Below are 27,224 nucleotides of genomic sequence, written 5' to 3'. Positions count from 1 at the left end.
AACTCGTTACAGCTATATTCAGTGCAGAAAGTGCTGTTGAGTCAAATTATGCTGAGACTCTTTTCACATAAAATTTTCTATTAAGACAGCAAATATGTAGATTGTAGTGTTTCACTGTAACTAAGACAAAAATTAGAAAGAGTCATGTTATGTGGTTTAAATAACTAAAAAAAAGTGTCATTTATTACAGACAATTGTATATTATGCTTCATTTTGACTCTGTGTGCAATTTTAGTATTTATTTATATAAGTGCCAGTTTTGCCTAACTCCACTACAAACTGAAAGATTCATTCTGGACATAAAACTGTTTCACTTATATTCTGTTCAATTACATTGCAGGCACAATTTGGTACTGGGTGAATCACACATTTATTGATTTCTTGTTGCTATTGCACACAACAGATGCTTGTTTATTGTCATGTGGATAAAGTACATAATTTTGTTCTTGGTGATAATTAAGTGATTTTGTGCATATAAGTTAGTTTATTTTTCTGTTTCAGCTTGTAACTGATACAGAAGATCAGAATTCAGCAGAAATGCACTTTAGTTTTAATGTGTTGGGAGTAACAGTAAGGACAAATCCATTAGTAAACATATCTGAACCAGTTGTTACAATGAAAGAGAGAAGCGTTTTTCGCATCAGAAGTTCTCTAAAAATATTACAGAACTATTTTTTAAGTAAACCTGTTATGAAAATATGCCTGATGAAAGGGGAAAAAGAATGTGCTTCTTCAGATGTCGATCTCTCTGCGCTCATTCCTGCTGACAGAATACTAGAATTTAATAATGAATCATTCAGCAAGTGTGTAAAACGTAAGAAGCATTGCATTTTATGTACATCAGCCACAGAAGTGCCACAGGAAGTTGCACATGAACCATTTGTTGATATTTTGGTGAAACTAAAATATCTTGGCACAGGTGGAGAAGTTTTGTTACTGAACACTGAAGATACAGAGCTAGCTAGAACACCACGGAAAAAACTACCAGTTGAAACTCTTGAACTTAAGGATGTTGCAACCAGTGTTAATATACCAGATTTGTCACTCATGGAAAAGACTGCTGAAATTAATGATGATTTTATTACACCAACTCCAGGCACTCTGAACACAGCTGTGGGACCTGGAAGTTTCTGCTGGTCTGTCAAAACAAGTGATAATGTTGAGCCATATCATATCTACTGCCTGCAGATAGAGTTACAAGAGATCATTTTTTACAAGTATCCACCACAGGAAAATTTCTTTTTTATGTAAGTTTCCATTGATATTGATAAATATTTAGTTTGATGAAATCAGAATATGCCATTGCTACTAGATAAAACTTTGAATTCAGGGAATATCTTATGTATTTATTCCACAGTTAGAGATGAAAGCTGTAACTTGAAGTTAAACATTTATGAGTGTGTTTTTACAGATTTAACCACTCAAAGGCACAAATTTTAACAACTGCTCTTGATGAAATTTGTGTACATGAAATGAACAAATATATACATTTACAAGGCTTTGGGTGCAAAATGCATTTTGAAGCACCTGTTCAGGAGATTGATAAGCAGCTTCTGACGGAACCACCAACAATATCAATTTACAATAAGATAAATGGAGAAAATATTAAATTTGCGGAAGCACAATTAGATGTGGCACTCTTGTTCTTAAACAAAGAGGTAGTTTCAGAAATCTCATTCTGTAAACTTTTAATTTTGTTTCTATTGTATTCATGATAATGCTACATTGTTGATAATTTTTTACAGAAGCTCTCTACGTCATCTGCATTAATATCAGCACTGAACAAGGGTGAAATTGTTGGCATTTTGACAGTCTCAGTGGCACTCAAGGATTATGGTCTTCAGCTGCCCATGGATGTGAAAGCTAAATATACTTCGTTAGGTAAAAACTTGAAAAGCTGCATTCTTTTTTACTTCTGCTTGGTTGAATCCTTTAGTGTGCAACATACAAACAGTGGGTGTCTCAGCTGATCAGTGTTAATGTTAAAGTTGCGGACTACAAATTCAGAGGTCACCAGTTTGATCCCTGGTCACATCTAGGATTTTTAATCTGTCACTTATCACTTCTTTCACCTGCAGCAGTGTTTATTAATTTGAAAAATGCTGAGTTTACATCATGGTTCGAAGTCCATGTTAAAAGTATAGGTCCCCTGTAACTGCCTGGTGAAGCCAATTCAGAGGTCAGAGGAAGGCTATGGCATACTGCCTCCTGTAGGAACATACCTATTAAAGCAGTGTGGTGTTCAGATCAACCTTCAGGTTGATGACCACTTTATCTTGTTTTATACTAACAGTGTACATTAGCACCAAAAGATTAAAAATGTGAATCACTGATGCCATGTGAATATATGCAGATATCAGAATACCATGAAAATCATCAGCTTAAAGTGATAAAAATTTGTCTCATGCTACTGACAGACTAGTAAAACAAAGTCCAGGGGTATTAAAGGCTGTCAACAACTAGGGTCCTTAGCTCTGCAGCTTGACTGGAGTGTGATTGTGCATGTGGTGGGGGGTTGGGGGCGGGGCGGGGGGGAGTGAGAAGTGGGAGGGAGCAGTGGAGAAGGGGAAAGGGTGCTAATGGCTTGGTGCAAGGCAGGAAGTGCACAAGATAGGAATGTGAGAAAGAGAGGCAGTGGGTGCATGGGATAGGAGTGCAACACGGGCACTAGAAGCAATTAATTTGTGTAGAGCACAGTGATGGTGATATGGAGGAGTGGATTGGTAAATGTTGTCAGCAGTGGAAGAGGAGACAGGAGAAGATAGTGTGGGTATAGGATGAGTGAAGTTAGGGTCATAGGGCAGGGGCTAATAGAGACAGAGACCAGGAGGATTACAGGAATCAAGGATGTGTCACAAGAATAGCTCCTATCTACATAGTTAAGAAAACCTGTTGCTTAGTGGGAAGGATCCAGATGGCAAAAACGGTGAAGCAGCCATGCTTCTATAAACAATTTGTGTTAGTTTTTTTTGCAACAAAGACATCGATATGATGGTTCTGCATTATTCACCCCTGTTACTAGGATGGTCCTCAGGATTGGAATTATCACTTTCTTCTTGAAATCTGGGGGTATTTTCCCAGTCTCAGTAAGTAGGTTCCAATTGATTTAGGTTGCCGTAATTTTGCACAACTGAAGAGGCTTCCAGGTTAGACTAGCATCTGTCTTTAGACTGAAGACCACAACAGACACAATAACATACCCTGATGAGGTGTCATCCATAGTCTTCTGCCCTGTTTCTTTGCCATGGTGTTATCCCTATGATCGAAGAACTAACGTGTACATGTGTTGTAAACATAGATAATACATTGAGTGACATTGGTAGTGTTCAGTAGCTGAGCCCTGGTTGTGACAGAAATTTCAGTTTTCACGTTAGATGCAGTTTACTATGGCAAGGTATGAGTGGACTGATGGGTGGAATGAATGGTGCTACACTTTTTACCTTCTTAACAGCACCCACTGCTTAATCAAAAGATTTTATAGCAAGCACCGATCATACATAACTTAAGTTAGGCAATAATGTAAATAAATAAATAAATAAATAATTGATAAAACCCTCTAAATAGAATGGGGGAAGTAAATGGAAAAGATGACTGAATAACGTAGTAATTTCAGTGATGAGTTTAAAATGAAAGGTCACAAAAATATGATGATGGCCTTACAAGAGTATATTAAAAGCAAGTCTGTTCTCCCTCAAGTTGAATGATGAAAACTGTAGCAAGTGCAGTTAAGTTGTGTAAAATAGTGAACTATTTGGCAGAGTCCCCAGCAATTCAGCAAACCCAGCTGTGCTATCAAAGTAAAAATTTTGATGAAACTGTACAGTTAAATTGCCTCATTTATACTGCATCATTATTCGCAAACTATTGTCATGAATATACGATCACATACGCCAAACTAATGTCCTTCAGTCATAAGAAAAACACAATACTCAAAAGTGTTATGACAATGAGTAAGTCCATTGGACCATATATGGCAGGTGACATTGGAGGTGTGGGCAGGTTGGTTGGCTCATGTGGAGATGCAGCATTGTCGCGTAGCTCACATGGCAGATGAATTGTTGAGCTGTGTGTGTTGGTGTTCTAATTGCAGAGGTGAGGATCGCCATGGTTCACCAACAGTGGAGGAGGTCTGTTTTGCAGTATCCATGCTGCTTTGAGGTGGTTAAGGGAGACAAGAGTTGGTTTGTCATTAATAAAAATGTTGAAGATATGGGTTCCACATTTCAGCACTTTGTAGGGTTCTGAATAAGAAAGGTGCAATGTGGGACATATGATGTCATCATGGAACATCAGTTGGTGACATTGTTCAAGACCTCTAGGAATAAGTTCCTTTGATGTGGAGTATGGTGACAGTAGAGTGATCCATGTGTGGTGGATGTGATTTTTGAAATGTCATACCAATTGAGGAAGAGTGAACTCTTCGATGTTGGTTGTGGACAGAGTATAATCAGCAGGGAGTGCAAGGGATTGTGCATACACTGTTTTGGCAAGTATCATCGTCATACACAATCTGTATGCCTAGTAGGACCCATGGAAGTACCTCGGTCCGTGAACCGTTGGGGCACATGAGCACCACTTTCATTGTTCTATGCTCCCTCTCCACCAAACCATTGCTTTGTGAGAGGTAAGCAGTGGTGCATATGTGAACAGTTCCACAGAGGCAGCAATGAGCGTTGAAAATGGCTGACTCAATCTGTCTGCCCAAGTTGGTCTTAATATGGTCAGGTACGCCAAAGGACACAATCTGTAGTTCTACTAAAGCCCATGCGATGGTGTCTTCTGTGATATCGTGAAGGGGCCTGCCTCCGCCCAGTGAGTCATTTTATCAATGGGAGAGAGAATATAACAGAATCCTTTGCACTCAGGCAATGGCCCAGTGATGTCAGTGTGGATGTTTTGAAACGTGCTATCGAGATGGGAAAGTTGCCTATTATAGGTTGAAGTGTGTTGCCCAGTTTTTCTTTGTTGGCAGGGTAAACAGAATGAGATTTTCACTTTGCGGTGGAGTGTGCGCTGATATGAAACTTCCTGGCAGATTAAAACTGTAGGCTGGACCGAGACTCCCGAGTTCTTGTCTCGGTCCAGCACCCAGTTTTAATCTGCCAGGAAGTTTCAGGGTAAACAGCATTGTGCCCAGTGGTGAGTCATGTTTTACATTAGACCACACAAAGTGGTCTGTTATGAGCTGTGTCATTACCTGGCACCAGGGTGATTGAGGTTGTGAAGTCTGTCAAATACTTTGCATCACATGTTGAGGGGTACCAGTGGCCATGCTTTCCCTCCTGACACATCACAGAGTAACGTGGTGGTCACTGAAGGCAAATTGCATAGTTTAGTCTGAAGGCTCATATATCCATCAGTGACTAGTTGAGTGATGGTGAGATCATTTGTTTGTTCTTGTGCCACTCGTTCATTGTTGTATTACAGGGAGATTTCAGCTTGTGCCATTTGTTCGTAGTTGCATTACAGAGAGATTTCAGAAATATGTGAGAAATAATTGGTGATGATATTATCGGCTCCATGCACTTGTCGGATGATGGTTGTGTGTTGTCCAATAAAATCCAAGTGATGGAAATTTAGGGGCTAGCATCTGTGGACAGATTGCAAATGGTGTTGACCATGATCTGTGAATATTGTTACATGATGAACTTTGACGTCTTCATTGAAATAATGCACAGAGGAGTAAACTGTGAGCAGCTTGCAGTTGAGTGCTGACCTTTTGTATTGCATGTCCGAGAGTTTCGCAGAGAAAAATCAAAGTAGTTGTGGCACACCATTATTAATCTGGTGAAGAATTGCTACATTTGTTGTGTTGCTTGTGTCCATTGTAAGTGTCAGTTGCACCTCTGGTTGTGGGTGTGCCAACATAACTCTTTGAACCCTGCAATTTTTGGCATGGCATACTCTTGAATCATTTCTTGGGGTCAGGATAATTTTCTTTTTCCTGAGTTTGTCTTTGCCTTTCAGTGCATTTGTTAGCAGAATCTGCAACTTTGATGTCTGTGAGAGGTTTCGACGGTAAAAGTTCAGAATCCTGAGGAATTGTCACAGGTAGTGAAATGTTTCTAAGTGAGGAAGGTTCCACACCAGCAGCACACATTCAGTTGTCAGTTTGATGCCATTGGCATTAAGAGTGCCTTCCGTCTGCTGAAGTTGTGATTTCATCTTGTTAATGACTCTCGGGCAATGTGGCTAAGGCCCTTATGGCATAAAGAGATACTCAAACAGTCTGAATGGAGTTAAAATGGCAGTCTTTTGGATGTGATTGGGGTCCATAGATATTTGCAGGTGGGCACACTTGCAGTCAATTGTGCTGATAATTTTAGCACCTTTGAGGGTGTGCACAAAGTCTTGTATGTTGGGATTGGGGTAGCTGCCATGTGCTGTTCGAGAATTGGGGACTCTGTTATCACCACAAAATCTGGTAGGGCCATTTTTTCTTAGGATTGATCTAGATTCTGGAGGCCCAAGGATTGTCTGACGGGCAAACAACTACTGCCTGAAGGAGTTATTTAACTACAACTTCAACAAATTGTAAATCTGCTGGGACTAACCGTGTGGATTGTGTCGAACTGGGGGTCCATCCATGGTCATTATGTGATCCATGGTTCCATCACGAACAGTACGGGTACATGAACATATACGTGAGGTCAGGAGCACTGTTAACAGACACTGCAGTTTGCTGACTTTGGGATGGTTTTCAGCAGCCAGTGGCGTCTGTATTGGCATGATGTGTGCTGGAGTGGGGAGGGGGGGGGAGGGGGGAGGGTCTTGCCCATGTGAGGGTGTGGGGCCATGTCCAGCTGTTTGTTGCCTGCCATGCAGAGCTGTTCGTGTTGCTGCTAGGGCCACAGAGGCAGGAGGCAGCAGTGATGCGACATTGAAGCTCATCGTTTTCGGTATGGAGTTATTGCATCCACACATTACAAGCAGTATAGCGTCGATGGTCGATGTGTGTGGAGCATGTTCTCTGAAAGTTGGCCACATTTGCAGAGAATGTCATGGGCATTGCGTTTTAGGAGGGGAACAGGGGGCACTGATTGTGAAGGCATGGAAGATGTGGAGGTAACTTGCAATCAGTTGCCTGAGATGTGGTGAATATGCATGGGCTCTAAGACATCAGGGTCAGCTGGTGATGTCATAAAAAGTCAATTCCGATTGCCTATGGATACAGGGTGTGCCTGACAGGTGCACAGTGCATGTGACTGTGCCGTATAGACAAATGTTGGTGTCATTGGTATCCTGGAGTGTGAGGGCGGTTGTAGGCTCAAAAGTTGAAACAGATGAGAGTGGAAGTGAGCTAACATCAGAGGCCATGTCTGTTAGTAGACATTGGTTTGATGCTTTGCCCAAGGTGAAGAGACATCCATGAGCAACAGTGGAGGTGGGTTTGTTAGGTATTTAGTGGTTTGGAGGTAACTTGGTGAGGTGTCATGGGCTGGAGTGCCTACTGCAACCCACTCACGGAGTCTGCATGCTTTGTTGCCAAATTGTGTATGATGCAGGGTGATCAGGATAAAAGTAGCCAATGTATTTGTAAAGGAAGTGCAGTGAAATTACAGAAATGAAGAGCTGAGATGGATGTACCATTTTTTTGCAATGAAAAATACTGTGAAAAAAAAACATTTATAGAAGATGTTGATAGTGACTTCCAACAACATCAATACACAGCTGTGCATGTCTATGCACATTCAGATACACCCAGCGTAAAGTTCGGGTGTCAATGGCGGCAACTTCATGGCAATGTTGTCTTTCTGTTCCTGTATTTTGGGTGGACTTGTTTCATAGACCTCGCTCTTCAAGTGTCCTCACATGAAAAAAATCAAATGTCATTAGATGCAGCAAACGTGGAGGCCATCAATGTTTTCTGACAGTTCGTTCCTCATTGAAGACATCATGGACTCATTCCAGGAATACCTTAAGATGTGTGGCATGTTGCCCCATCTTTGCAGGAAAAAGCAGTATGGTCTTTCATATTCAGTGAGTTGAGCACAAAATTTATCAAAAATTTCCATATATGCAGCTGTGTTGAGGACAGTGTCAAAAAATATCAGTCCAGTGATACATGTTCCTGTTATACTACACCAAATTCTGATTTTTTTTTATCATGGAGTGGTTGCTGACACACAGTGTTAGGGTCCTCCTTTGCACAGTACCTTGTGGTCATTGAATTAACATGACCAGAAGGAAGAAACCATGTCATCACTCACAATGTAATGGAAAAAGTCTAACAAATCATCATTGATGTTATGCAAAAGTCATGTGCTATAAGCTACACATTTCAGACTGTCATCCTCTCATAATCCCTGCACAATCATCACTTGAAATGACTTCAAATTAAGACTTTTTAATATTAACTGATAAATCCTCCTCCTTACATACACCTTTTGGGCCAGTCTACATGCAGACTTCTTTGGGTTCTGAATATTTCTTTGACGAATATCTGCAATAACTTCTGGCGTGTGAACTGAAGGAATTCATTGTCATTTTACATTTTGCACAGATCTGTTGGTGCACCAGTTTTTATACATATTCTGTATTGCTCTCTTTGCTGGGAGTCCTCTATCTGGATACTTGACTCTGAAAATTTCATGAGTTTCCTTAATCGAACCTGTTTTTGCGTATGCTTCCACATTTTCAATTCTTTCTGCTGTCAAGCAAGTTGTTTTGCAGACTGCAAAGCGAAACATGTAACTTCACTGATGAAATAAACTGAAATGATGAAAGAATGTTAACAATCAATTATTGCATAAAACTGTCCATTGTTGTAGCTGTTTATTTCAGAAGCTAAAATATTACATTCACATTCAAAGGGGAGGCAAAATACTTTTAACTGCTCCACCCCTTGGCAGCAGAGAGCAGGTCCTGGAGCTGGGATGGGTTGCATGACGTTTTTGCTCTGTGTAGCTGTGGGTGTGGATGTGCACTGCTGTGCAGGCAGCGATGAGTGTTGCGGTCTGCCATGATCATGGCCCTTTGTGTCTCATTGGCTGTGTTCATGCGGTGTGTGAGTGAGGTTTGCCACATACACTGCCGAGTCAAATCTTGGGATGCTGTTGCTTTTTGGCTATGGTGAATGACAGTGAACATTGTATCAGCTGTCTTTTGGCTGTCTCATTAGGGATCATGGTGGGCTTTAGGTCTGTCGGTAGTGTGATCAACCACAGGACGCACAGCGTGGCGTCCGATATAAGAGCTGGATCGGCCGAGGTACAGAGGTAGCGCCAAAGATGTGACAGTGTACTATCACCCAATTTGATCTCGTACATGATCTCTTGACAATGCTGTTTGCCATGCATGATTGTCTCTGTAACAGCACCACCTTGGCCGTCTTGTATCTATTTTCTGCTGGAGGCAATTTGATGATATTGTCAACTGATTCCCAGTGGCCTGCCAGGTAGCCGATCAGATGCATATACTTCAGTTGGGCATCAAAAATGCCAGTTGTCTGAAAAATGCACTCAATGATCGTGAACCAAAAGCTTGGCATCGAAAAGTGGTACTTCGAGCTGAGCAGCACCTGAAGATGCCAGTTTACCAGTGGTCACACTATGTCTGTGAAGTGTGTGAGGCAAGATGATTGCTGATCGTTCATGCATAGTTGGTTGTTGCATGGCCAATATGTAGTCCAGTATGGAAGACAGGGATGAGACGAACATGGCACTGCAGAGATAATTAGAATCGAGAAGGCACTAGAAGGTGTCTATGGAATTTGTTGGATTTAAGTCGGTTAAGAGGTTCATCATATGCCTCCATTGTTGCAGTGGCGTACCACTATTGGCTACTGATATTGAAAACAGATTATTCACGCACTCAGTTTCCACGGTTGGATTCACACACTGTTCACACTGATCTTGCATGGTATTCCAATGTGCTGTGGCCATTGATGTAGGTACATTGCCAGTGTTGTGGTGTACAATGGCCATATTGTCACTGTGCAGTAAACACAATTGTGTTTGGAGACCAATTTGTGTGCATTTGCGGATGACATGGAGCGACCAATGAAGGAAGTGGGATATTAAGCTGGTAGTAAGCGACAGATAGAGATAACACACCTGGATCACTAGAATACTCTGTATTAAACACAGCACTAGTGAAATCATGTTGCATTGTACGAAAGAGCTTGCAAATTGCTCATGCCAAAAATGTTTGGTTTCTCTAGGACAATTTCCCTGCACATGGTATCCCACACAAATGTTAGTTATAACTAACGTTGCTGAACATATTAAAGGAAAGGTTAATGCTATGAGGGGCACATGCTGACATCATGCTTTGAGTTTCTGCAGATTACCAGGAGTTTGGGTTCATTTGATTGAATTGTATTAATTACTATTGTTGTTACTCTTGTATCATTTGAGTTTCAGATAAAGCAAGTTTCTTTTTTTTTTTCTGTTTGCCGTATACATGAGCTTCAATTTGACATATATATGAAGAATGTAGCTACATTGATTTGTCACTAGTTTAATTTAAAATGTTTGTTAAATCATAGTTAATGAAAAGCTGTGCACTAGAAGATATAGAGAAAGTGCAAAGCTGCAATGTACTTGTGGACTCACACTCCACAGTTTGATATCTTCATATTTTTTGAGTCACCACTAGACTCAGTTTCAGTATTTTTCATATATTTCCAAGTTATATTAAGTAGCTGGAAAGTATCATTGGTGCACAAGTCTCCCCTAACTCGTGGGCTTTACCTGCCATTTGCTGTCACCTAACCCGTTTGTAAGCACACGTGCTGGGCTGTCTTGCTGCAGTGTTGCTGGGCCATATCCCAGGCAAATCCAAACCATGGCTGTAAACTAACAAAGAAATGTGGTTCTCTTATTAATAACTTGAATACACAGTTTTAATGTTCCGCAGTAACATCTATTTAATAGTATGTGGAATATCAATACTGTGTATTCAGTTTTTAATATGTCTATGTTTCTCCAAGAGCTGATGGAATATTCTGCAAGTATTATCAAATGATTATCATGTTGCTTGTATATGTAAAGCAGCATTGTATTATTTAATCTCTGAGAAAACGGTCTTAAATACATCATACAGACTTTTAAAAAAGTAAAGAGTGGAGGAATTTATTAAAATCATTGACTATTTCATGTACCAAATAGATGTACAAACATTATCTTACTTCATAAATTAACAACGGCTATTGACAATATACAGTTTTGTAACCTTTTATGTTATAGAGCAGGGTATGAGCCCATTGGTGTGTAATAACCAGTTGACCTCAAAAGCTGTGAAGGAATTGGAAGAATGGAAAGCAAAACAGAAAGAAATTTTTAGGGAGCAGGTTTGAGCTTTATATATTGTATTTAAATTAACTTTTCTTATTGACTATTCATATTCATGTAGTTAATATACTTTCAGCTACAGAGGAAAGAAAATTATTATTTGACTGTTTTATCAGCAAACTGGGAATTAAAAAAGGAAGAACTTGAAAAAGCTATTAACAGTAACATACAGAAATTTAGTGCTTTAGCACAGTCGCTAGAAGTCTCAGCTACCGAACTTTATGGACAGTGTACACGAGCCAGGGAAGAAGAAATTCAAGTAAGCCACAAGATTTATCTAAATATATACTTTACATTCAATTGGAATATTATATGTTACAAAATAATTTTATAAATTTTGTTTCATAAGTAAATTCATTAGATAAAATGAGATCAATTTAAAAAATGCTTTCATAAATATGACAACTTTTGTGGACACAAGATGGTATAATCTTGCCACCCTCTGACTTGAAAACTGGTCAGCAAAGTCATTTATTGCCTGGTGTGTAGCTTAAGATGAATGCAAACCATAATGCAACTGAAACTTCCTGGCAGATTAAAACTGTGTGCCCGACCGAGACTCGAACTCGGGACCTTTGCCTTTCGCGGGCACGTGCTCTACCATTGAGCTACCGAAGCACGACTCACGCCCGGTACTCACAGCTTTACTTCTGCCAGTACCTCGTCTCCTACCTTCCAAACTTTACAGAAGCTCTACTGCGAACCTTGCAGAACTAGCACTTCTGAAAGAAAGGATATTGCGGAGACATGGCTTAGCCACAGCCTGGGGGATGTTTCCAGAATGAGATTTTCACTCTGCAGCGGAGTGTGCGCTGATATGAAACTTCCTGGCAGATTAAAACTGTGTGCCCGACCGAGACTCGAACTCGGGACCTTTGCCTTTCGCGGGCACGTGCTCTACCATTGAGCTGGCAGAAGTAAAGCTGTGAGTACCGGGCGTGAGTCGTGCTTCGGTAGCTCATTGGTAGAGCACGTGCCCGCGAAAGGCAAAGGTCCCAAGTTCGAGTCTCGGTCGGGCACACAGTTTTAATCTGCCAGGAAGTTTCATATCAGCGCACACTCCGCTGCAGAGTGAAAATCTCATTCTGGCATAATGCAACTTTCCATTTTTCACTGTAGCACAACATTGCCAGAGGTGTTGCAAAAAAGACTTACAGGACCACAAAGGAACTGTAACTCTATAATTTGCATTTGTAATAAACCCTGAACTATTATTTATATATTCTGCATTTATGTCATCTGCTTCAGTTACTTTCTGTTTTTTAATTTGTTTTTCAAGAATGGAAATCCCTGGATGGAAAAATACATTAATAAAGGAAAGACAACCACTGACCTATAGTTGACTTATGTCTCGCATAGAAATACACAACAGAAAACTACTTATAATAGCTTTCAAGCTCTTTCTCTTTCTCTAGTAGAAGTTCACACATTCATACACACAACAACACATACATCCAAAAGCACACACCCATACCCACAGAATTATCAATAGTGGTTGCCTGGGCAGATGGAGGTGGGGAGGAGGCAGAGAAAGACGCAAAAGGCAAGAAGGGGGTAGTAAGATAGTGTGAGGAAGGTCTTTCCACAGATGACTTAGCGTCTGCACAACAAGATGAAAGGACTTCAGAGGGTGGAGCATATAAGAGGTAGGGAGAGGGAGTAAGAGGAGAAAATGGAGGGGAGGGGAGGAAAGGAGAAGAAGGTGGAATGAGGAGGGGAAAATGGGGGGAAGAGGGGAGGAGAGAAAGGGAGAGTGGGAGAGAGGTAGAAAAAGGGGAGAGACGGGAAAGGGGGGGAAGAAGAAAGGGAGGGGTAGAGGGGTGAGAGAAGGGTAGAGGGGGGAGAGAAGGAAAAGAGGGAGGGCGAGGAGAGTGAAAGAGAGAGGGAGAATGGCCACATAGGGGGAGGAAGAGTAATTGCAGCATAGCTGATACATAACATGGCTGTTTTCACATGTGGCCCTGCCTTTTGTAAGGTAGGAAATGAATCATACTGGCCTTGGAAGGAGATGGTGGTTTGGTATAGGGGACAGGTCTTGCAGCTGGGTCGACCAAAAGGTAATGACACATGGTATGCAGGGTTGGGAGTAGGATTGTAATAGGGGTGCGTAAGGATATTCTGTAGGTTGGCTGAGTGGCAGAAGACAACTTTGGTGATGGGACACAACTTTGGGTGATGGAGACATCCCTCATCTCAGGGCATGATGAGAGGTAATTGAAGCCCTGGCAAAGGACGTGGTTGAGTTTTTCAAGGTCTGGGTGATACAGGGTTATCAGAGGTGTGTTGGTTGGTGACTGGTTATCAGGGTTCTTTGTGTCATAGGTGGGGAGATCTGTTTATAGATGAGCTGGATAGGATACTGTATGTCAATAAAGGCTCTTGCAAGGTTATCGGTAAATTTCTATAGCTCCTGCTTTCCGCTACAGATGTAGTGTCCTTGGGAGCAGTAAGGCAGAGGCTTCTGACATGGAACATGTGCAGCTGTCAAAGCAGAGGTACTGTGTGTAGATGGGTGCATGATACAGGGTGAGGAGCCATAGTGGCACTTGAAAAGGTGAGAAAGGTGATAAAATATTTTTAAAAGTTGATTAAAAGATGACAAATTACTTCAATAAACAAATATGGCACAAATGAATTGTTTTTATTTTTGGTAATGTTCTGCCAAAAAGGCCAGTGTAGACCGTAATAAATTTCTCTATTATGATCATGGATGGAATATGGCCTTCTTTTCAGTCATACAAGTTTATTAATGCATGCTCATATATTGGTAATTCAGTGTTGGTATCATCATCCACAAACAAAATATATATCACATTTTTACAACTAATGAAATTCTACAGATTAGTACTGGAAAAAGATAACAGAATATTTTTGGACTGCTTTTTCTTAGGAATTATAAAAAAAAGTGAGGTAATCATACTAGATTGTCCTTTCTCAAGATTTTTTGAATGGTTTACACTTCCCTTCCTTTCACACTTTCTTCTATTTTCAAGAATTGTGAACCATCAAGCATACACTGGACGCAGGAGGACCTTAATTTCTCCTGGCATATACAGTGTTCAAATAACTTATAGGACTGCAACCGGGTGACGTCATCAATAACTACCAATATTTTGACAGGAGCACACTATGCCATTTTCAAGGAAAGTAAGCATTATAAGCACTGAGCAAGCAAATGTAAAACCTCGGTTTTCAGAGAATCTCCGTAAAGATAAAAAACAAACACACACACACACACACACACACACACACACACACACACACACACGCAGTGGCACTGACATTGTTGTTTTGGACAAAAGATGCAGTGTTTACTGTGTGATTCAGTTATCACAGGATCGGTGCTGACCGCACAAACAGTATTGAGAGAAGAATTAACAGCTATCTGAAGAAAAGTTCCTTATTGCAGAAGATTATTGAGAATCTCAGTTCTTATTGTACTGTTCCCCCTAGGTTACATGGCCTCCCTAAGGTCCACAAGCAAGGGGTTCCTCTTCCTTCAATTGTGAGTAACATTGGTGCTTTGGCGCATTGTGTAGCAAAACACCTTGCTACTCTGTTGCGGCCTATAGTAAGTTGGCGTGAGCACCATATTAAGAACTCAGTGGATATCTTATGTCAATTAGAGAGGATTCATTTGAATGACTCCGATATTCTAGTAACTTTTGATGTGGTCTCTCTCTTCACTTGTATCTCTCTGTCTGATTCATTAAGTCGATTGAGGGTATTAATGAACTTGTTTTAACATGTGTTGACGTCCACTTACTTCATTGAATGACCAGTACTACAAGCAGACAGATAGAGTTGCGGTGGGAAGCCTATTGTCACTTATTATTGCCAATTTGTTTACAGAAGATTTCGAGGAACATGCCTTGGAGTCATTGAGTTGGTGGCTTTGAAACCTGCATGTTTTTTCAGGTATGTAGAAGATAGTTTTGTTGTTTGGCGTCATGGCAGTGAGACTTTGAATGGCTTTTTAGAACATCTTAATTCAACCAACCTGAATATTTGTTTCATGATGAAGGTGGAAAAGGATGGCTGTCTTCCCTTCCTCAATGTGCTGGTCAGGAGCAAAGTGAATGGTACATTGAGGCATGTCATTTAAAGGAAGCCTACTCACACAGACTTGTATCTGCGGGCTGATAGTTGTCACCATCCAGCTTAGCGTGAAGGGGTATTTTATACCTTGGCTCAAAGGGCTAATGTTGTCCTGGACCCTGAGAGCTTGTCAGCCAAGTTAGCCCATCACAAAGTTACCTTTCATCAGAATGGTTATAACGAAAGACAGAGTAGATGTGTGTTGTGTTATTGACCAGCTGTGCACTGGGTGAATGACAATTATACCAAGGTGGCACCAAAGTCTATGACGTTTTTGCCTTCTGCAGGGAGCATTTCAAACAGGATTGGTCATATTTTGCAGAAACATGAAGTGTGTTTTTCGACCACCATCTTTTTGGTTGTGTAAAGAATTATCCTAGTTTGCGTAAGGTGGGTGTCTACCATATTCTTTGCAGTTGTGGCATGTCATGTATCAGTCAGACTATCAGCACTGTGGAGAACTTGTGTACGAAGCATAAGCAGCACACGGTTACAGTAGCTGGGCAAATCTGCCATTGCAGAACATTGTCTTGGCACCAGTTATCCTATGGAATATAACAACATGAAGACTCTAGCATGCACTTACAGCTATTGGGGTAATGTTATTAAGGAAGCTGTAAAATTAAATTAGCAAGTAACCTTATAAATAGAGAAGGTGGTTTTTGATTGATTTCTGTATGGAATCATGCTCTCTCATTTGTCAAAAAACAGAGAGACAGAGTTTATGCTACTTTACCCATTAATTATTTCTGTCTCTACCAGTAACTGCTGATGTCGGCCATTTTCAGTTTGTGATGGCACTATTGTTTACAGTGTGTCTGTGTGTTACCTTTACAGATTTTCAATGAAGACTGAGGTTTTAAATTTGCTTGCACAGTGCTTACCTGCTGCTGTTTTGCCTTGAAAATGGCAGGGTGTGTTCCTGCCAAAATATCGGTGGTTGTCGACGACATCACCCAGCTGAATTCCAGTATGTTATTTGTAAGCAGGTCGGAATTTCCAGCATATCCTTAGCTCTCACAATCCTCCTGACCTAAATCCCTGCCTGACTGTTTCCCACTGCCTCACCTTCCCTTTTCCCTTCTTTCTCTCTTCCCTCTCTCCCTTCCTCCCTCTTCATCTCCACCTTCTTCTCCTTTCATCTCCTCCCTTTTCCCCTCCCCCCTCTCTTCCTGTTTCTTATACACCCTAACTCCTGAGCTGCCTTCATCTTGTTGTGCCATACTGACTCATTTGCCTCACCCTATCCCACTACCCCCTCCAAGCCTCGTGCATCCTTTCCCTATTCCTGCCTCACCTCCAACTGCCCAGGCAACTGTTATCAGTGATAAGTAGTCAGTCATGCTGTGCCCACAGATGTTTGCATTTGGGTATCTGTGTGGTTGTGTGTGTGTGAATATGTGTACTTCGAATAGAGAAAATCAAGAGCTGAAAAGCTAATGTAAATAGTTTTCTGTTGCATGTTTCTATGTGCCACATGTCAGTCAGCAGCAAGTGAGTGGTTGCCTTTCCTTTATTTCACATAATTGGTTTTTCATATTTTTGAAGCTCTTTTATTGTTGCTGCTGATTGTGGGTTCAAGATCAAGAATCTAAGATCAGTTTCCTATTCCCCCCACTCAGAATAGAATCAGTGAATCCTACTTGTCTGCACATAGAGTAAATTCCATGTGCAAGCATGAGGAAATTTTCTGAATGTTTGCCTAGCATGTATCTGAGGCTGGATATGGCTTGTGTATGTCACCTAGTTGGATGAGAGGAAACACTCTAAAAACGACATCCAGGCTGACTGGCGCATCAACCACATCTGTCGGGCAGATTCAGACTGAGGCAGTTGAGTCTCCTCGTCCCAGAAGCGTGTGCTTTAACACACAGGGCTCTCTGTTGAAATCTCATTTGTTCTAATTTGGGTCTGAAGTTCATCTCCTTCTTCAGACAAGTCTTCCTATTCTCTCTGTTGGTACCATAGGCCATTGTAGTGCTTCATTTGTTTCTATTTACATATCATATTAATTCTTACTGTTCCCCTCTCAGTCCCAAGCTATTTGTTATTCTTATCTGATTATTGTTTTACCAAGGGCTTATGCACACAATGTGTATTTTTAAAGAAAAACTTTGTAATTTTTAAATTTGTTTTTGCAGGTAAATTACTTTGTCTGAATTATTATTTCTGTCTCATCCCCCAAATGAAGTGATAACTCATTGTGTTATGGTGTTACTTACTCTTGCTTTAAACTTATTACATATGATTATTTTTATTAATTTCATCAGTGTGTTATATAGTTATTGATAAAACTTTTCAACTTTTTCTTTATTTCCTTCTTCAGGAGAAAATTTTTTATATGAGCAGGTAACTCTATTTCGAGTCTGAGTGTGACACACTGTTTTAATCTTCCAGGAAGTTTCATATCAGCACACACTCTGTTAAAGAGTCAATATTTCTTTCTGGCAACTCCACTTAGTCTCGCTGTCCTAGATATGGCTCCCCTTAAGGAAGTGGTAATTTTGAATCCTCAGTTTCAGCCTTAATGAATGAATGTGGCAATTCCTGCTTTTGGGTGTGCTTTCTGTGTAACACCACTATAAATCATTATGTACTTATAAATTTCATACATTCTTTGAAGTTTCTTCTTTGTTTTTGTAATGACTGAGTGATATGGTCCCTTTCTTCAGTATTGCTTTTCTTTTTAGTTCCACTTTTTTTGGATGCAAATCCCCTCAGAGTCTAGATGACAGTATGTAATCTTTCCGAAATTTCCATTCTCTTGTATTTTCCTTTCTTTTATCTTCTTCATGGTTTTTCTTTGGTTGTCTCAGGTGGTGAATTTGAGTTACGTAAATACCCTTTACAGCTTACCAAAAATGAGATCATTTTTTTCGTATTTGGATTATTTGCTATTCACTTGTTAGGATGTTGTGTATGTAAATGTGCCTTGTGGTAATGTGACTCAATATTTTTCTTAAACAGACCTGCGTACTAATTACATTTTTATAATAATTAATAATCATAAACGTGCTTTGAATTCCATTTTTCATTAGAATTATTAAAAAATATTTTATGCAGCCTCACAATTTGTGGTCACAAACAGTTCTTGCAGTCTTGTAAATCTTAAATCTCACAGTGTGAATCAGATCCTTCTGTATAATTGATACTCTTATTTATGCTGCTGGCTATTAAAATTGCAACATTGTGAAGGTGGCATGGAGCAAATGTTCATCAGCATTTCTGCACAGCTGCACATAGTGGGTAGGAGTGACACCATCTACATTCTGTACTTAAGGAAAGATTACACGGTGGGTTTGTCATTCAGAAATGATATTTGGATGTCAGTTGTTTGTGTAAGAAGGAGAAATGCCTACCAGCATGTGTGTTAGAATTCAAATGTCATAGGACCATGGCCCTACACAACTAGCACTAGAGAGGACCAAAGTATTTTTGTCTGCTCAGCTGTGCAAACATGGCACATACCTTGGCCAAGAAATGGGCTTGTTTGCAGCAAGGCAGGTATCAACATGGTCAGTGTGCTGACAGTATCATGGGTGGTTGTTGTGACTTCGCTCAATAGACCACCAAGAACTGAGGTGCCAAGAGTGGTGCACCAAACAACAACATTGGCACCATTTCATCTTTTCAGATACCTTAGTTCTGCATACTGCATCACAGTGGATGCATCCGAGGAAAACAAATGTTGTCACATTCCATTTGTCATTGGCATACAGGTCCAGCACTTGGATGGTGGTGATGTGGTGCAACTGGGTACACAAGGTGACCATTCTGGTGCTGACCTTTGGACACCACCTGTTGCTTTTCTGATTGTTATGGTCAATGATGTGCACTGTCTTCCAGGTCTCTGTGACATTATCTTCCAACAAAATAACACAAGACCACATATTTCTCCTAACCTGCGCTGTTGTCCTTGTCAGTTTGTTTTCTGTTTCTGTCACCCATTGAAAACTCCTGGTCACGTATTACCAAGAGATTGGCACGTGATTACTTGCCAGCCACAGCAGTTGATGAATTCTGGCATAGAGTTGAAGGAGCATGAAATGACCTACCCGTATCTGAATCCAAACTCAGTTTGGCTTGATCAGCTGGGTTAGAGTCATTGTTGCTGCCAGAGGTGTCAACTTTGTGTACTAAATTCTGCACCTTGTACATCCCCTAATCCCCTACAAATTTAATCATGTATTCTTCCTACTATACTGTATATACACAGTAAGTAAAAGGCTATGGTTCCGTTGTTCCAAGCCAAGATGGTATTGGATGAAGAGGAGGTTGCTCTTTTGCAGCTAGTTCAGGGAGGAGTGTGGATGTGTGAGGATACGGTGAAGGAAGTCTGTTTGCTTATTAGATATGGAGGATATTACCTGTCAGTGAAGGCCTTACTGAGACTGTCAACATACTGGCAAGGGAATTTTAGACTGTCAACATACTGGCAAGGGAATTTTTGTCATTGCAGACACACTGTCCGTGGGTGGAAAAGACTATAGGGGAGTGGATTTTTCGTGTGGAAGGGATGACAGTTGTCAAAATTCAGGTACTGTTGATGGGTAAGGTACTTGATATGGACAGAAGTGTGGATGGAGCCGTCAGAGAGGGTAGGTCAATGTCCAGGAAGGTGGCAGACTGGGCTGAGGAGGACCAGATGAAGCAAATGGGAGATAAGACACTGATGTGAGAGGGATGAAGATAGGGTATCTCGGCCCTGGGTTCATATCATGTATATATCATATCATCAGTGAACTAGACAAGAGGTTTTGGGAGGCAAGGAAGGTTTGTTCCAGATATAACATAAACATATTGGTGTAGGAGGGTACTATGCAGGTGGCCATAGCTCTGTTATGGATTTGTCTGTTATCTTTCCCTCAAAGGAGAGATAGTTACATATGAGGATGTAATTAGAAGTCTAAGGAATGAGGTGGTGAGTTTTGGAGTTGGAAGGATGTTGGGGGGTGTAGTGTTTGATAACAGCAAGACCATGGGTATAGGGGATGTTGGTGTTTAGGGAGGTGATATCAACACTTACAAGTAGTGATCTAGGTGGTAATTGGGTGGGGATAGTTGAGACTCAGTGTAGGATGTGTTTCATAATTTTAATATGAGGGGCTGGGGTATGAACAATTGATTTGAAGTGTTTATCAACTAGAGAGGAGGTTCTTTCAGCTGGAACACAGTAATCAGCTATGGTGGGGGGTTCACTGAGGTGACAAGAGTTATGGGGTAGGAATACACACATATACATGTGGCAGTAGTATCATGTTCACAAGGTAAAAAAGGGTAGTGCCTTGGCAGAGCTGTCATTTGTACTTAGGTAATTTATGTCAAAAGATTTCTGATGTTATTATGGCCACACTATGGGAATTACAAATTTTGAACGTGGAATGATAGTTCGAGCTGGACGCATGGGACATTCCATTTTGGAAAGCGTTAGGCAATTCAGTATTCCGAGATCCACAGAATCAAGAGTGTGCCAAGATCACCAAATTTCAGTCATTACCTATCACCACAGGCAACATAATGGCCGATGGCCTTCACTTAATGACCAAGAGCAGCTTCATTTGCCTAGAGTTGTTTTTGATAACGACAAACAACACTGCATGAGATTACCACAGAAATCGATGTGGGACATACAGTAAACATATCCATTTGGCCAGTGCAGCAAAATTTGGCATTAACGGTCTATAGTAGCAGATGACCGATGCAAGTGTCTTTGCCAACCACACATCGTCTGCAGTGCCTCCCCCGGGGATTGTGACCATATCAGTTAGACCATAGACAATGGGAAAACTGTGACCTGATCAGATGAATCCTGATTTCAGTTGATAAAAGCTGATGTAGGGTTTGAGTGTGCCACTGACTCCATGACCATGGATCCAAGTTGCCAACAAGGCACTGTCAAGCTGGTGGTGGCTCCATAATGATGTGGGCTGCATTTACATGGAACACACTGGGTCCTCTGGTCCAACAAAGCTGATCATTGACTGGAAATGGTTATGTTTGGTTACATGGTGACCATTTGCAGCCATTCATGGATTTTGGATTTTATGTTCCCATACGATGATGAAATTTTTATGGATGACAATCTGCCATGTCACCAGGCCACAACTGTGAGCAATTGGTTTGAAGAACACTCTGGACAATACAAGCAAATGATTTGGCCACACAGATCACCTGAAAAGACTCCCACTGAACATTTATGGGATATAATGGGAGGTCAGTTCATGCACAGAATCTTGCACTGGCAATGCTTTTGCAATTATGAATGGCTATAGAGGCAGCATGATACTAAGATGTAGACTTTCATGGCCAGAAATGTCATGTCCATTATAATTATCCGGGCTGTTATGCCGTGGTCGGTTGATGAATTCTCTGTCAATTCCCAACGTTTCGTCCCCGTCTGCAGAGGACATCTTCAAGGGTGTCTGTAGCTCGATTGAAGGTCCAACACACCCACTGGCTCGCTACTGACTGCCGCTAAATTCCGTGCTCATGCGCTCCCGTGCCGAGGCGTGACGTCATGTGTTTTGAAAACGTCAGTGCAATTGGCCGCTGTCCGCTGCCGTCGATCGCCATTGCCATCACCCAGTAGTGGACGGGTGGTACACATCTTCTTCAACACCAGCATCCATATACCATTTAACTTCATGCCCTCCTCCTTTTGCTTGAAATTATTAGGGTGTTTGGCGATTTCGATTGCCTCCCTGTAGAGCCTTTTGTAATATCCGCTTGTGGCCGCTAGTACTTGCGTCTCCACGAAACGAATATGGTGGTTACTTGGCTGGAAAGCATACTCTGCAACAGCTGATCGTTCTGTTTCTCCTCTTCTACAATTGCTGTTGTGCTCTTCTAAACGTTTTGAAACAGGTGTGGATATGTTTGTGTGGGTACCACTAAAAGAACTGTTTCAAAACGTTCCCTGCTGGGAATTGAATGCGGGACCCCATGACCTATGTAATGAGTAGTAATCTATCTTAATTCATAGTGCCCTAGCTAAGGTTGTCAGAGGTTGGTGCTGCCAGTTTGAAGCCATCTGACCTGTTTGTTTTCTGTAAGGGGCTGTTGCTTAGATGGTTGCCTTCACCATGGCTCAAAAGTTACACCCCAGTGAGGATAATAGGACTTGGTCTAGCATTGGACAGATCGTTGTGAGACATACTTTGACTGGCTCCTCCATTCAGGCCTGTCTGACAAGGGTGGTACTGTGGATATCTACGCTTCTGCTAGTATGATCTTAAGAATCTTTGACTTCCAAATGGCAATTCATCTGACTATCGGGCTAAGCCACTGCTTGATATGAGGAACATGCAAGAGAAATCACATGCGTGGACTGGTCTACAAAGCTATTAGATTCTAAACAAACTGAAATGTTGGGTATCTCGTAAAACAACATATGAAATGCAAGGGCTAGCATCAAGTCTTCCTGGTATGCATTGTTGGGCATAATGTACTATACATTCTGTGTCTTGTCCTCTGCAGGTTACAGAGAGCTGCAGCATTTTAGTATGGTCATTTCATTGGAACCAGAAAAAAATGTAGCACAGTATCTCCAGGTAGAAGATCTGTATACGTAGAATCCGTATATGTAGAATACTTTTCGTGTGTTATTATTTTACAGCATTCTGTAATCCATCATTCCTTTTATAAGTAATTTTGGTGCCAGACATAACGACCTTTAAAAATAACTGGAATTGTGCTACTCTCGTGGGCAGTGACAAAAACTGCTTTTGTTTTGTTACCAAAAGTGTGTAATCTGTTTTTTTGTAAGTTGGCTCTATTGTTACCAACACTGATTTTCTTTTCAGCTGCAAGAATTAAAGGAAATGTACAGAAAAACTCAAGATGAACTGAAAATTGAGGTAAGTATTTTATTTTCAATTCTTTGAAGTTAAAAAAAAGGAATATTTGTGAAATTCTTGCAATGCCCTGATTGGTGTGATTTTTAGCGAACCAGTCACGAACTTGCAAGACAGGAATGGGAGAAAGAAAAGGCCACATTGAAACAGAAAAACCAAAGTCTTGAGGAAGAACTTAATAAATTGAAAGATACAATCTTAATATTTAATCCCAGTGGTGAAACCTCAAACATAGTAGCAGAACTTGTAAGTTTGTATTCATATGACATTCAGAATGAGAAATTGGTAAAGATTAAGTTTTTTTTAAATATCATGTTTTGTTCACATTTCAGAAGGAAATGGAAGCCAAATATCAAGATGCCCTCCGTGCAAAAAAGTTTTTTAAAGAAGAGCTGGCCTTACTGCTCCATGAACACAGGGAAGAAATACAATCACAGATGAAACACAATAAGGAGGAACTTAAAGCCCTGGGGTAAGAGCCATCCGATGTGTTGTTTTCAGGCTGAGAATTTGTAATGAAATACATGTTTTTAATGTGAATATTGTCTCTGTCAGCTCCTGTTCAATGAAATTCATTTCTTACACAAGGAGAAGTTCTTGGTGTTCAAGAACCATTTGTGGTAAATGCCTCCTTAAACACACCATAAATCTACAGTTTTGATATTTCATAAGAAAAACTATTTTGACATTTTTATTTGCTGTCCACTTCAGTTGAATTACCTTTAAATTTATTTTAATTTTGGGAGAATGCAAATATTCATTAGAAAATGTTAAGTATATTGCATTTTTACAAGATAGTTTCTGTAGTTCATTTTGTGTACTGTGAAAGTTGCCACTTTCAGAATAATGAGCTTTTTGTAAGGGTTGTGGATCTCTGTGAACCTAAAGATACTGTCAAGCAGATTTTTACTGTATCAGGACCTGCACCTACATGAGACTGACACGAGCTTGGTCCAATGTAAGTTTAAGAATGAAAAAATTTTGAAAGCTGGAGACAAGGTAAATAGCCTTTAAACACCAATAATGGAATTTTTACTTCTTATCATGGACTAGGTCTGTATGGTTTGATTTACCAAAGACTGTTTTTACTGAAGTGTCCTGCCACCTTGGCTTTTGAAGAGTTGTGTAACTCATTATTAATATGTTACAGTCTAAACTGGCACCTAGTGTCAGTAGGCTGCAATTTAAACAACACTAGTAGTAGCCATTCCCAGTCCCATGATTAGTGATCTGCTGACAGAAATTGGGGACATCTAAATAACAAATGAGTATTTGCATCCAATTCCTATCTTGTATGACATATCCGCACCTTAACTGTAGCATCGCTTGTCTTCTATAAAATCTGGTTCACTGCAGTAGTTCTTATGTGGTGTTTGACCACTGTGAACTTTAGTATGACTCCCTCATCATGACAGAGTTGTAGGAAAGCCAATTGTAACTTGTTAAAGCCAATCTTGGCCTCAGAGTACCAGGGATTTATAATGTGTGGGCTATTCAGAAAGTAAGTTTCAGTTCGTTGCAAAATGGAAACCACTGTGAAAATCTGATGAAGCTTTGCACGTATTTGTTGGTCAGCATCTCTAGTACACCCATTGAATATATCACATTGCTCTTTTGAGTTCTGAACGCACAGTGAGCATGTAAAGATGCCTAGAAAATAGTGTTTCCCACTAGGTACGACAGCCACGTGAGAAATTTTACCTGAATCTGTGCAGCGCACATAACATAACTGTCATGTGTTTCCTTCTACGAGACAATTCTAAGCTGTATTCTGCAGGGCAATGAAGATGCTCCTGCAGCATTTTTTATAGGAAGTGTTTGATCACCCACAATACAGCCCTGTGAATTTCATCTATGCTCACATGAACCACTGGTTATGAAGAGAACATTTTGGCACAGACAGCGAACTGTAGACCAGTATAGAGAAGTAGCAGAAAGCACTGGTGGCTGCCTTCTACGATGAGAGTATTGGAAAGCTGGTACAATGCTACAACTAAAGTCTAAGTTGGAGTGGTGACTATATAGATAAGATGCTGGAACTTGTAGCTAACTGTTTCAAATAAAACATTTTTGAGCTTCACAGTGGTTCCCATTTCGCGGCTGATCAGAAATTACTTTACGAATACCCCTTGTACTCTTTTTTGAGTATGGCAGCAGTTGCGTTGGATAGTCTGTACAGACTATTGTCGATTGCTGTGTTGAACGACAGCTAAAATACAAAAATTCTGAAAAATCAGCAATGGCTTATCTCACTCTAATAAATAAACACGAGATTGTATTTGAACATACAATATTTCTAGTTCACACTTTGAACTACTGGAACTAAACTAAACTCCACCCAAATAGGCCATGAAGGCTCGACAGCACCGGCTGGCCGCCATATCATCCTCAGCTCACAGCCGTCACTGGATCTGGATGTGGATGTGGATGTGGATGTGGATATGGAGGGCCATGGGGTCAGCACACCATTCTCCTGGCCATATGTCAGTTTACGAATTGGGACTTTGTGATTAGGGAAGCAGTGTAAATTGAACTGTGTGTGAGAACAACTTCAATAGAGACACTGACCATACACTTAGCAACACATGGAACTGTGCACTTGCAGATACTGTTCTTTGGAAATAGAAGTGGGATCTTTGCCAGTTTCACAACGGTCATAGTTAGCCCCTGATGATGGTTACTGAGGCAGTCATCAAAAGCTTGGGATTTTATCTGAATTTAAAGTGGCAAGTTAAATGAGAACTTTTTATCCAGTTGTTCTCCCTGTTGAAAATCAAAGAAGGGCTGCCACGTACCACACAAAGTTTTCATAATGTGGTTCTTTTCATCTGTACAGTGAAGACACCTGAGTACATAATAAACTATGACTTAGGTTGTCGAGTGTTGAGTAATGTCTCCTGAACCCACACTGGACAATGATTAATAACTTTCTTGACTCAGGGATATGTACTGACTCTACATTAGATGGTGATACATGGGAGGCTTTTGTATAATGGCATATTTATTTATGTTAAAAAATTCTATTGTACTATCTGGTGGTATAACAGCCTACAGCAGATATACAATTGGGGGTTTTGTGGTTATCTCGCTATTATATAGAAAGCTTCCCTCGCTGCATTGTTCTTCAGATTTTGAGTGAATTGTATATTTTTTGGTCAATATTTGTGAGAGAATGGGGTTTCTCAGGGATATTTGTTTTAGTGCTGCACTTTTTCCTTGCAGAATTCAAGAATACTTCTGTAGTAAATCGTTCATTTAAAGCCAGTGAGTTGATCTGTTTCAGTGAAAGTTGTCACAGCCTAAGTATACAGTTCAAGATTAAAATCCAGTTGTACTATTACACAGGACAGATAGTACCTTAGTAATGAAGCAGTATCATTTGCTTTTTATTGCACTTTGTATTTCTCATTCATCACCATCACCATCATTATCATTTATGGCATTAATGGACCTTCAAGGCCTACAGATGAAAAACAAAAGAAATAACCACACTTCAAAAAGAAAAAGAAAGCAGCACACTATAAAAAATCATAAAAAAACACATCATAAAAAGCACAACAAAAAAGGAGGTCAGTCTGTTGCAACAGAGGAGTTACCTACTACAGATGGTAGTCCATCATTGCTGGACTTTGGCTTCGTCTTCCACTGCCTTTGGTTCCACTTGTTAGTACTCAATCCTTCCATCAGGTCCCTGGGTGTCCCCTAGGGCATTTTCCAGCAGGTTGAGAATCAAGGACTTGGTATGGGAGTGATCTATCAGTTTGATGGATGAAACCACTGTAGCCTCTTGTGCCCTAATATTCGGTCAGTGTGTGGAATTTCAAACTACTGGTATAGGCCTTCATTCATTTTTTGTTCCCATTTACCTTTAATGGTATTGTAGACGGATCCATAGATCTTTTGAATTATCTTCCTCTCGAAGGTGCAAGTTGCATCTTCAGTTCTTGCTGAAGTTGTGCAGGCTTCACAAGCATATAAA

The 27,224-nt window shown here is 40.5% G+C and overlaps 1 protein-coding gene across 2 annotated transcripts in view; it reads left to right on the top strand.

Annotated features, from left to right (window-relative positions):
• The window catches only part of LOC126416703 (centrosomal protein of 120 kDa-like), a 194,418-nt gene that overhangs the window by 114,145 nt on the left and 53,049 nt on the right, over positions 1-27,224 (top strand). Inside the window, exons 6-13 of one of the 2 annotated variants that reach the window (XM_050084511.1) lie at positions 502-1,247; positions 1,412-1,658; positions 1,749-1,881; positions 11,190-11,293; positions 11,371-11,553; positions 23,195-23,248; positions 23,336-23,491; positions 23,578-23,717. In XM_050084511.1, the coding sequence (XP_049940468.1) occupies positions 502-1,247; positions 1,412-1,658; positions 1,749-1,881; positions 11,190-11,293; positions 11,371-11,553; positions 23,195-23,248; positions 23,336-23,491; positions 23,578-23,717 (1,763 nt within the window). Of the gene's footprint in view, positions 1-501; positions 1,248-1,411; positions 1,659-1,745; positions 1,882-11,189; positions 11,294-11,370; positions 11,554-23,194; positions 23,249-23,335; positions 23,492-23,577; positions 23,718-27,224 lie in introns of both variants that reach the window. The other variant, XM_050084510.1, reaches the window with a different exon arrangement.

This window comes from Schistocerca serialis, chromosome 8 (assembly GCF_023864345.2).
Source record: "Schistocerca serialis cubense isolate TAMUIC-IGC-003099 chromosome 8, iqSchSeri2.2, whole genome shotgun sequence".
NCBI classification, from domain to species: Eukaryota; Metazoa; Arthropoda; class Insecta; order Orthoptera; family Acrididae; genus Schistocerca; species Schistocerca serialis.
The sequence above is the reverse complement of the archived record's forward strand: the minus strand, read 5'-3'. Positions and strand labels throughout refer to the sequence as shown.